Source organism: Chelon labrosus (genome assembly GCF_963514085.1).
Source record: "Chelon labrosus genome assembly, chromosome: 1".
NCBI classification, from domain to species: Eukaryota; Metazoa; Chordata; class Actinopteri; order Mugiliformes; family Mugilidae; genus Chelon; species Chelon labrosus.
In genome coordinates, this window is record NC_140337.1 from 4,368,679 (window position 1) to 4,381,273 (window position 12,595).

The 12,595-nt window shown below is 39.1% G+C and overlaps 1 protein-coding gene across 1 annotated transcript; it reads right to left on the reverse strand.

Moving 5' to 3' along the window:
* Positions 1-5,953: 5,953 nt before the first annotated feature.
* vbp1 (von Hippel-Lindau binding protein 1) lies at positions 5,954-11,446 on the reverse strand. The gene is made up of 6 exons (XM_084553142.1): positions 11,290-11,446; positions 9,884-10,008; positions 9,117-9,183; positions 8,525-8,623; positions 8,089-8,227; positions 5,954-6,998 (listed from the first exon to the last, which is right to left on the reverse strand). The coding sequence occupies exons 1-6, from the start codon at positions 11,368-11,370 to the stop codon at positions 6,922-6,924; spliced, it is 588 nt and encodes a 195-aa protein (XP_084409268.1). The 5' UTR covers positions 11,371-11,446; the 3' UTR covers positions 5,954-6,921.
* Positions 11,447-12,595: the final 1,149 nt, after the last annotated feature.

Here is a 12,595-nt window from a genome sequence, read left to right on the forward strand (position 1 = left end):
TAAAATATTATAAGAAAAAAATTCAGTACGCTTAAACAAAACCTTGCTCCGGTGCTGACATCTTGCTCCACATTCCACCATCAGAGCTCAGTGGAGGAGTCATGGAGGTCCTAAATACAACGAGAGTAGGCCAACTTCCTCCCTGGACCACTGATTTATATCTCTTTGGAGCAATTAGACCTCCACTGAGCTCAGTGACATTGACTACATGGCCACAGTCACCGTCATTCAGCTAAATACCACACTAACAAAACACTGTCACCCATCCAGTTCCTAAAGGAGTCCCTAAGAAAGGAATAGACAACGTGTACAGCTTAACTGACCGCGGTGGACTTGTCGGACTAGCTTATGAACTCCTAATCGTCTGCCTTTTGATGGACACTTGCTAAGGATTAATAGGAATGTTGAAGCCAGAAAGCACCTTAATAGCCAAGTCCGTCTTAACTGTGGAGCGACGTTTGGGACATCTGAACAGTGAAAACGAGCAAACTGGGGATATTTTCTTTCGTGAAGGTAAAAAGAGACAGACGGAGCGGACCACGCAGAGGGAAACACGAGGAACCCACTCCACAAACGTTACTCGCAATGCACGCATATGACAGACCAAACTACACCTTGAGGCAATGGCGCGAAGATGGTCCAATTGGCAACCCAACCAACAGATACAGGCACAGAGACACTAAAAGGTCAAAATCTGTTCAGAGCAAGCAGTGTCTTTTTTGTTTTTTCTTTTTTGTAGCGTGCACAAGTGTGGAACCACGTAATACTTCTGTGTTTTTGGTTTAACATGCAACGGTGTTGCAGGTGGATATAACCGCCATGATTACTTCAAAATTACACTAGATTAGAGTCACTATATAAGATGGTCATAAGAGCAGACACGCAGGTTAAAACAAACAAAATCATCTGCTTTTGCTGACCTCCATGTTTGCTGTATTTCACCAAATATATAGTTTTTATTTGAATACGGAGAAGGAACAGAAAGATTTTTTAGCATTGTTAGCTATATCTTAATACTTGAGCACGCAGACGGTTTGATAGGAACCTAAATATCTAATACATGCAGAATTCCCATTTAAGCGTCGTCTCTCAATATGAAGAAATTCTTACATCTGATTGGGATACAGCAGTGGGAAAAAATATGGTCTGGTCAAGATTTATTTTCAACTTTTACTCTTTCATGCATTCCTCAATGACTTGTCCATGTTGATTCCTGCTAGGATCACAGCACAGATTTGCCTGTGAGGATACTGTACAATATATACTTCAATCTCTCACACGGTATGCCTTCTTTTGTATGTGTTTCCAAAGAGTTTTTGTGCGTGTCATTTCTTTTTATTACATGAATGTATCAGTAGGGGAGATTTTACACTGAGCTATCATATAAGAAGGGTGTGAATGAGCTTTGATGAGGGTGATATAAATGACTGAAATTATTCAAATAATAATAATAATGCATTTCCACAGGTATACACGCTGCAGTGTTTCTTACTGACTTGAGTGAAATGCTGTTGCCAGACAGAAAAGATCGATCAACAAAAGTTCATCCAGGAATAAAAAGAAACAAAACCGGAGAGATCTCCCTGACACATTCGTGTTTCTGAAATTTGACAATGAGGGTCACGTTTAATCCCACAATCAGTGTTGTGGACAGTCAAGTGGACACCATGCAATTGTCACTTGCAGTCTCCTATGTGGACTGCTTCCCTTTATCAACTGCGAATAGTTTCACCAGATCCCACCAGACATGCATAGTTTTACAAGCCAGATAAATATTGTCTTCAAGCATAAAACACTTTGGCAAATTTGCGTATTCGCTCTAATAACACCCTCGTGTCTGTAAACACGAAACTACTGCCAGCAACCTGTTAGCTTAGCTTAGCACAGTTTGGAAACTGTCTTAAAGTATAGTATAAATATGCTCTAAGTCTCACGAATAAACACTTGATATCTAGGCTAGCTGTTTCTACCCATTTCCTTGCTTTATGCTAAGCTAAGCTAATTAGCTGGAGCCTCATATTAATACACAGAAATGAAAGTGGTATCGATGTTCTCATCAACTCCAGCAAGTAAGCATCTTTATCAAAATACCAAACTTGTAACTTTAAGCAACTAAAATCATCTATGAAATACTATGTTGGGAATTTGGTTTACATTGAGTAATTTTTGTTGCTTCCTGTCAATTATTTATTTGCATTAGTTAAATTTGTCCTGATAAAATGCAAGGTAAAAAAAAACAAAAAATGGAATTTAAAAAAGCATTGAGGAGCTAATAGGTGTTTTAAGGGTACAGAAATACGTTTTTGAATCTAAACACAACAATGACAAGAAGCTTGACTGGGAAATATTCCCTAATCTGCACTTCATTCTTGGATGATTGCGACAGTCCAATAAGAACAAGAATACATCAAGGGGTTGAAAAAGTTCTGATTCCTCTTACGATTAAAAAGAGGAAAATTTTTCTCATTGGATTACCTAAAAAGGCATTTGTCAGAAAGCTTAAAACATAGTTGTGAAAAGCTGATATTTTAAGGTACGAGGTAGTCTTAGAGAATAACAAAAATATCTTCTATTTAAGGCAATATAATGTTTATGTTCAAGTTAAAATGTACTTTCTTTTACTGAATTTTCTTTTATTGAAATCTCTGCCTCTTGAAGCTTGTTTGTGTTGAAACGTGGCAGCGCATCCCTTCTAAAATTGACAGATTGTCTTTCCAGGAAACGGATTGCGAGGCAGCACATCTCAGTGCTCTACTCTGGGCTGCATTTTGTCAAAAATTACTTGATAGCATATCAAGTGATGCCAGTAAAACACATTTTCAACCAGTGTGTGAAATAAGCAGTCAGCAGTTAAACACTGAGCGACTTCTTTCCCAGAAGTCAGCTGCTAACGGTCTGGAAGTGGCCGCTAATGCTTTGGTCTTTGTCTGAACTGGGGCCTGTGAGAGATGGAAATTAGTTCTCTCCTCCAACTCCAAGGTCTTCAGTGAGTCACATGACATTACTGAATTAAAAGATGGACTTTTTGGCTGATTTTACAGGCCCCCTCAATGAAACCGCTTCGGTTTTTCATTATACAAAGTTCTGAACATTTGGAGGTGCTAACAAAGTCACACCAGGACCCAGGGAGTGACGAGGGAAGGGTACTCTGAAGAAAGTCATTCATATGATGGAAAGCAGGTTCATGTTTGACAGCAAAGTAATCTGCTCTTTGGCTCGTTTCCAGAGGAATGTACAGGGTGATTTACTGGCACTCTGCAGAGCTCTCTGCCAGGGTCCTTGGCAGCGTTTGGTTTCACCAAGGCTTCTTTCACAGAAAACACTCAGTGAACCGGTTGCTATCAACACAGCTGCAGTGTTGGACAAAGTGAATAAAAGGTTCGGTCTTGACTCCATAGTCCCTTCGTTACAACCTGTTTAAAAGAATAGTCTGATATTTCAGGAAGGACATTTTCTGGCAGAGAATGAAAAACCTAAATATTAAAATTGAACACACTGGCCTTATTTGCTGGACTACTTCATGGCCAGGAGTAAGAGCTTCCTTGGGTTGCGTGACAGAACCTTTAGAGGTTGAGCTGAATTATTTTGTCACCTTTAGGGAGAACGCTTCTATTTCTACTCATTATGCTAAGACAAACTACTTAGATTCTGGCTGTACCTTCATGTTTAGCTTCAAGATTAGCCCTAGTCCGTAGCTCCCATGCATTTCTTTGAAAAAAGAATCATCCTGCATGAAGGCATTACTTGGAGAACACTTGTCCAACCATAGGGATGAAATATTCCATCTGCTGCAGTTGTTTAAATGGCTAAAGTATTTGGGTACATTTTTTTTTATTGCTAGTTAATTTTCTCATTGTTAGCTCTGTCACTCAAATGTAAGGGTAATGCACAAATATTTATGATACATATGAGCTGCCTGCAGTTAGCTTAGATACTGAGAACAGGCTCTCGTCCAAAAATAGGCCTGTCGTTTCCCGCCTTTATATTAAACTAACCTAACCTGCTGCCTGTAGGTATACCGATCGTCTAGAAAGTGAATGAACAAATTCACCAAAAAGTACAAATGTTCCTTTAAAACTGATCATTTACTTGCAACTTAAAGGATTTCTGAAATAGAGGAGCCTCAGTTTATTGCTAAATGTTGGCGACATCTGAGGAAATTGCCTTGCCAAAATAATTATACTTAGTTGAAACTGGTCATTTTTACTGACATGTTGGTAACGAGACATTAGCCTGAATATTTGAAACGAATTGAACATGAAACAATAAATTCTCCAGTGATTTCAGTCACTGGTGGTTCTTTGTGATGTTTGACCTTTAGTTGTGCTTTTCTCTGACAGTTCATCAGTATGGCACAGACTTGTCCTCAAAAGCATGTATCTGTTGGTTTCTGTTCCTCAGTGTAAACCCTTCTTCTGCCATGGTACCACTACAATGATGTTCCTCTTGTTCTTTTTATCCCTCTGTGGTGTACAGGGAAATTCTGTATATCAGCCCTTAATCCTGCTGGGTCAAAGTGGAAAGTTTCTCTTCCTCTGCTCTACTTATCTATCAACAAACTGAAATGTACTGAAAAAATTAAAACGTGACTGAAAAAATTAACCTGTTCTGCTTGCCATTTTTTTCCCCCACAGAAGGGATATTTTTGGCTGGTTATTTTGCCAGGAATTGGTAAAGTGGTTCAAACGAGTAGGCTGAATGGATGTTAAAGTTTTAGCGTACAGGTTTAACAATAAAAGTAACAGAGTAGGAGTAGGACTGTACATAAACTGGAAGAAGTTGATGTTTCCTCAGCTAATTAACTTGGTTCTTCTATCAAAAAGAGGATAAGCTGACAGGAAGGAACTGATCAGTTCTGAGATGTTTGCTAATGCAATCCAAACGTTTCCTCCTGCTGCAGCCTCACATTAAAAGCTTTTACCTGGAAATACATGACTAGTTGACACGTTTTTAAATTAAAGTGGTCACAGGAAATGGAATGTGGATTATGTCTTTTGCCAGCTAGCTTGGACTTACCGCTTGCTTTCATCAATAAAGCCTCAAGAAAGAATGGGAACCAGGAGCAACCACAGTGAGCTGTTAGATGAAGAGCTGCAGGAGACATGCTGGAGATCTTTAACTTGTCAGACTCATGCCATAAGCAGAGTAAAATTAGGTTACAGTTTCTCACATAATGACTGAATAAGACTAATTACTTCCCTACTTATTAATTAAAACAAGTTCGATTTTCTGGCCCCGAAATTGTGTGACCTGTAGCTCTAAACTTGACTGGTGTAGCCAGACTCAGTTTTCTCCAAAACCGAGATAACGGAGCCATTTTGTTGCATAGTAACTCAACCAAATGTTGCTCAGATGACATGTATGACTAAAGCTTGTTACATACTCCACAAGAAGTGAGAAATTTGTTCTTGATCATAGGGCTGCAAGAAGAAAAAAGTTCATTCTGGCTAGGTAATTTATTCTTCACAAGAAACTCAAGTGCAGAACTCTGGGGAAGTCCTCTTAGGGCCCTACCACGGCAGTATACTTCACAGGCACTAAGCATCAGAATAGTTGCCAGACACCACACGTGAAAACCAGTTCTGCCCAGCTGATGTGTCAAGAATAAGCTGTGAGAATTAGCAAACAAGGGCTGCGAGAACAAACTTCTCGCAGAGTATGTAACAGTGCTGAGTCGCCGTTACGCTTATGTTCATCACCACATAAAGACCACCTAGATGATTTACCCGACAGATGTTTGCCAGAGAATAATCAGTTGCCAACAGAGAGACTCCAGGCCAACTTTCTGCCACAAAATATCCGTAGGTGAGGACGTTGCTTTGGCTACAAGGCTAGTGGTAAACCACATTTACTGGACTGAAATGTTGGTGAAACGCATTAAATACAGTAGCTGATGAAAATGATGGTTAAAAATACATTAAATCCGAATTTTTATTTTCTATTTTAATTATCGGGAAGCTTTATAATTATTTCCCTGTACAGTACACCTTCAGCTATAGCTACTATGCAATGTGTTGTGCCCAGTCCATTTAGTTAAGACTGCAAACGACTGATTTTTTTTTTTTAACCAAGCATTGAGTTCTCATCAAAAAGTGACACACTGAATACAACATCAAGATCTCATCTCTTTGCCCAAATGTTCTTCTTTTACTTCATTCATTGTTTAATGAGTACAGTGAGAGACAAATAAATACAGAAAGAACAGCGGCAAAAAGGAGAGGAGGACGAAGAGGAAGAGGGGGTCGAGTGTGGAAAGGACGGAAGAGGAGCAGCAGGGTTGAAGTAGGACTACAGTTGATCCTTCCGAAGTCCACCAAAGCCACAAGGCAAAACTACTTTTCTTTTGCTTCTGCTGAGATTATCTTTACCCTACAAGCTGGATTCTACTCTGTATAATTGTGTTTTTAACTGTAACTCGGCTAAAAGTCCTGCGTGTGAATGTTGTTACTGGCTGAGGAAATAAAAGAGTTAGGTCAGAAAGGAGGGAAAATGCAGGGAGGAAAAGACGATGCCGGAGAACCCTCACTCGTATTCTGCCCAAAAAAATAACAGGAACACACTGAAATCATTAAAAAGAATACAAAAATTGCCTCATATCCTTTGTTTTTTGTTAGTTTTTACTTGAAAAAATACTTTAAAAAGTAACAAATCAACAGAAAACAGTAGTGGTGGAAGTTTGAGCTTGGCTTAATAGAAAGTACAGTGAAAATACCAACACAGAAACATGAAGCCTGCTTGAATTTGTCAGGCCAAACAATCATGAGCTCAAATCGAGCGTGCCACCACTTCTAGATAATATTTCAGACGTGCCTTCTATGAGCCAAGCTCTGGTGTGAACATACACATGACCTGAAGGGGACGGGGTTCATTTATTTTTTTTTATTGACTATGGGGAGTTAACTAGCAGATGGGGCGTCGATATTAAGACTTGTCTGCTGATTTGATTAGGTTTTCTTTGCTCCTTCTCATCACGTCCCAATTGTACACTCGTGCCATGTCTGGGGTAGGCAATAGGTTAGGGAACAATGGTAACAGAAAGATTGATACATTGAAGTGTTTCATTTCAACATACGCTTCCAGTTTTGTTTAATACACAGATAATAATATCCTCATAAGACCCATAAACATTGAGAATGAACTTGTCGGGACACTTGATGGTGTTTTAAAGCTCGCCTTGTCCTGTAAAACAATAACAAAATGGCGACTCATCCTGCACTCAGGGGCGTGTACTGATTTGGCGTCCAGTGAAATGCTTTCTGGACTTTTCATGTTCCTCGCCAAGGCCCATATGAAACCACTCAGCTTTGTGTAAGGGCGGAGCCTGATTAGGCCATTGGAGTTGACCAATCAGAGACTGAGCTTTTTAAAAAAAAAAAAAAAAGTTAGTACTACATTATAAAACTATTCCACACTTACATGTAGTTTCCAGCCATGTGGTATGAAGTACGTATATCCTATAAAATATACATATTATAAAAAACAGGCAGGGTGTTTTCAAAGCCCGATAGAGAGACTGGATTTTCAAACTTACCATGTGGAGTTTTTCAACACTAGTACCATTACGAAGGTAAGTTTTTATGAGTGGAAGACCATTTTCTGATCTTTAAAGAAGAAGGAGATGCATTTAGTGCTAAAATTAACCATCTACAGTTCCATACCTACATCCCATGTTTTTGGACATACCATTTCTGACTAAAGACAGATCAACATTGCCGAAAGTAGATAGCTTGTTTGCTCTAATACTTAGAGTAAATATTTATGTATATATTCACAAAATCATTTCAAATTCTATGATTTTGCCGTAACCATAAAAACTCTCTATTTAAATAAAATAAATCAATAATAATATTGATGATAATTAGAGTATTAACATTAGTTGCAGTCCTGACTTACTGTGTGATTATGGGCCCCATTTATAAAAATGTAGTATAATGGATTGCCCACTAGATGTCGCGTGTGGAAACACGGATTGAGAGCTTCTGAAAGCTCTGTTCACCAGATGAGTGTGCAAGAAGAGAAACCACAATAACAGCTCTATGACTGTCTGCAGTAAGCCATACCTGGGCAAACTACACAGGAGAAGGATACTGACTTCAGTGGTGGTGAACTGGTCTCGAAGGAAATCCAGATCCTCCTCGAGTGTCTCTAGGTTTCGAGATGCCGTGGACAGGTTCTGCTCTAGGAGAGCCTGGGCTTCATCGATGTCGTACTCTAACATGACGTTTGCCTTTGAAGAGAAAATGTGGAGGTGGTTAGGGATGAGTGAAGTTAAAAGAACTTAAGAGAATTCTGTACCCACAGCAGCACAAAGCTTCATATAAATATCTAGTATAGAAACTGAAGTATAAAATGAAGTCTGGATGAAAGCTGACTGATTCGCTGTTCAATTTACTCATCATTCTTGTTTATGAAAAAATATCCTTATTAAGTATATACACTATTTATGCCTCTGAATACAATAGTTCTGACACATGGTTTTGTGATGAAAAACTAAACACAAATAGCCTAAATAAATGCTACTTACCCCTAACCATAGACCGACTTTATCGGTGGGCGGCACTAAAGCCTTGCAGTAAACACTTTCAGCCAACAGGAAGTGTGTCTCCATGGGCTCTGTGGTTTCCTGGAGGAACAAAACAGAGAACATGCACAAAAGGTTTTTATGATTAGCGTCACACATTTTCATTGGCCAAGACTCCTCTCAAAGAATTTGACACGACTTAGGAAGACGGAAGTTATGATGAATCTTCCACAAGAAAATAAGTCAGCAGCTGGAACCATCTTGTACATTAACAATCATTCATTGCTCATTAAGATTTATATGAAAAGATCCAGAATTTTCTCTGATTCCTAGTACACCTGATTCGACTGTTGAGTTTGAGACCACAATGGATATCACTTACAAAAGCGCAGAGAACCAAAGCTCTTGACTGCTACAATTCACTTACTTTAACTAAAATTAAATCACAACTCCAACTGAAGGTATGTACAATATACCTATTGTGCCAGCATCTTATTACACTGAGCTCATACAAGCTCAACACGACTACAGCCAGTGTTGCAAGAGCAGAATCCGTTTTCAGTAACATTTCAAAGTAACCAACAACCATACGCACCTTTTTCTTCTGCATGTGTTGTAGGATTTCTAGCGTCTGTGTGATCTGTGGAATCTGGTTTTGCAACCTACACATGATGAGAAATAATCAAGAAAGTAAGACACAGTAAATCAAATAAACTGATGCAGCATGGATGCTATTACTGACAGTATGCAAAGGTTTAGGGAAGGATTCTTTCAACATTGTCTTGCAGAATGTGTAAATATTGATTGTGAAAAGAGTTAGGTGGAGTTTAAACCTCTGCGGGACATAGACGGCGCGACATATGCACATAGCCAACGCCAGTGTGAGCCATTTGTACTTGTGCGCTCATCAGTCTGGCTTACGCTTTAAAAACGCCACCCAAACACTAGTAGGCGGCCATGTCTTTTTTACCATCTGGGTTCACTTTTGTTTCTACTTCCTGATTCACTTTCAACAATGGCGACTGAAACCAAAATCTCACTAAAGACGAGACATACAAATGTTTGTGTCTCTGAACCTCCCCAGTTAACCTTTCACTGATGTGTGCCATCTTTATTGATCCAAAACAATCAATTCAGAAACTGTTTAGATTGAGAAGCAGTCGAAAATACTAAAGCGGAAATACGCTACTACCAAGCGGACCAATCACAGCTCTTGGAGTCTGCTTTGCTGTGGTGTGTCGTTACATTTCTGAGGAGGTGCACGTCAGTTAGGGTCTGCGTTGTCACTGAAGCCTCTGCATCAATTTAACGCATACGTATAAGCTGCCTATTATCGGTTAAATGTCCTTTTGTTGATGTTACCTGGCTTTCTTCTGAGACAGATTGACCTCCATGTATTTATATTTCTGGTACTGTTCGTCCAGCTTCCTCAGAGCTGCGTCTGCCGTCTCATTGCCAGGCTGCTTCATGAAAGAGTCGACGTCCTCCTGTATAAAATACAGCCGAGCAGAGTTCAGACAGTGAGCCAAGATGTTAAATAATAGTAAATTATTGAGAACAATATAACGGATGACACAACAGTTGGGTCAAGGTTTGATAAGATAAATCCTCAGTAGGATGTTTTCAGTGATCTCTGGACAAATGAGCTAATTTACTACACTGTGCTTTGCCAATCACATACTTCCAATTTCTTGTTTTTTCTACGCCAACAAATACACATAATAATATAAATAAAAATAATAATAATACACAGGCTAGGGTCTTCTCTGTCTCTGAGCGATTAAAAACGAGGATGGTGATTTTCATATGACGACATGACAATTCAAAAGTCTGCAGAGAAAAAGGTTTAAACTGTCCAAACTTGGTTACAGATGTTTCAACTAATAATCTGCTAGTTATTTTTCCTGATGTATTGAATTCAATTCAATATAAGATTCAATAACAAAAAAAACAGAAAAGTCATTTTGCCATTTGGCATAAACTATTTCATTGAGCGCAACATCTAAGATTGTTTTCTTTTTTGTTACGCCTAAAAACCGGTTAGTCTTGAATTAGAGAGATTTGCAGCCACTCCCCACAATTAAGGGGCTGGATCTGGAGAATAATGACTTATAAAGTATCAAAACTCTTGCCCTTAACAACCCAAGTTCTAATTTTCTGTTATATAAATAATTATTTTCTTTTTCTTAAAAAACACCTGAGAGATCTCCATGTGTTTTGTTGGTTAAATGTTAAAACCCAAAACCCAAATACATTCCTGTTATATTAAAAGATCATTTTAGAGGTTTAAAGGAAATTAAGAAGTTGTTGTCTCGGTTCAAGTGTCATCTGACCTGTACAAAGACATAGATATTACCCTATTAATTATGTCTGAGAGCATGTGACCAGGATTGGTCTAGGTAGCATCATTAGCAAGCAATAAATTGAGATTTTATGCAGCTAACGCTAATGAGCTAATTAGAAAAGCAGCTGCCTGTTGTACTAACTAGTTAATGTATGGCTAGCTGAAATATCTTAAAGCCAAAAGAGGAAACTGAAAATAAAGAGGCGGCTAGCACACAGAGAGCAATGTCCATAGATGGAAGCGAGCAGCCGCCCAACCTGCACACACAGCAGGATCATCTCTGTTAGCTATCCCGCTAGCCTAGCTAACTAGCTCGTAAGCAGCGTGACGCGCCCACACAGCGGCTACAACAACAAATTCGTTTTCAGCCGTGTAATTCCACTGTAGTCAGGCAGGATGCTGAGAAATGTCACGGGCTACGCACCAGAAACACCGCTTCGGGGATACCGAGGTGCTTTTTCTTTGTCGCCTGTGCGGCATTGCTGTTGTCCATGGTCGCCGCCATCTTGGAGAGAGGCTACCCCTTCCTTCCTTCCTGATGTACAAGCATGCGCACAAGGCGTCAACCGTCTGAAGATGAGTAAGGAGGCTCGGCTGCTTCTAGTGGCCACAGGCTGTAACCGCAAAAAAAAATTCAAACTACAATAACAGAGCTTTTGCAGAATTTATAGTTTAATTTAGGACTTTGTAAGAGATTTAAAGCAGTTTAATTCCAGTTTTACAAAAATATTGGACAAAATATTAACCAGTATTATTAAAAACATAAAAAAGCAGTTCAACATAGCCTTCTCCAGCGCATCCCCAGATTCTCAATGGGGTTAAGATCTTGAATCTGTGGTGGCCAATCCATGTGTGAAAATTATGTCTCATTCTCCCTGGACCAGTCTTTCAATTTGAGCCTGATGAATCCTGGCATTGTCATCTTTGAATATGCCCTTGTCATCATGGAAGAAAAAATCCATTGATGGAATAATCTGATCATTCAGTATATTCAGGTAGTCAGCTGACCTATTTGCTTAGTCAAATCCAGGAGGAGACTTTTTTTGACCGGGCAGCCTATAATACACATCAGGTAATATAAATTTCAAGCATTATAGTTAGCTATGGTATAAAGAGTTGTTTAGATCTTGAAGGCAGTTCATACATAGTTGTCCCAACGCCTCACCTGAGAGTACAAGAACAGCAAATGCTCTCCTCTCCATGGGCTTCAGTTTCATTAAGACAATAAAGAAATGCATTAAAAATAATTGTATTTAAGGGAAAACAAGAAGCATCATTAATAAAGTTATCACATAACACCTACCTGCGATGAAGTTTTAATGTGAGGACCTCAGAGTAACCTCCTCTCGTTCTAAGCATTCAAAGTAGATGTCATGCCTGTTCTTCCTCAAGGGATATCTGTGTCACACCAACTCTGGTAATTCGCATAATGATGCAAAAGCCTCCCAGAGATCCTCTGTCTTAAGGACAGAAAGAGAAAAGGGAGGCGGCCAGCTGTTAAATAAATAGCGTTACCAAAGCTGCTATTATCAATGTTTTATATTAGTTACATACCAAAAGAATGATGTATAATGTGGAAGATGTAAGCTTATAACCAACCAGCTTTTCTCAGTGTCTATGAGCTTGTTGTTTTGGTTTTTGAGCATGTGAGTGTGCACTTTTGTTCATCTTAATCTCTTTTATTCACTCAGTTTTCAGAAGTAGAAGAACAAAAGCTGAGGAAAAAGATT

Coding starts and splice junctions, on each gene's coding strand:
- vbp1 (XM_084553142.1), bottom strand. CDS start 11,370: ATGGCGGCGACCATGGACAACAGCAATGCCGCACAGGCGACAAAGAAA. Junction 9,184..9,883: donor CTGTCTCAGAAGAAAGCCAG/GTAACATCAACA, acceptor CATCATGTGTAG/GTTGCAAAACCAGATTCCAC. Junction 8,228..8,524: donor AAGTCGGTCTATGGTTAGGG/GTAAGTAGCATT, acceptor TTCTCTTCAAAG/GCAAACGTCATGTTAGAGTA.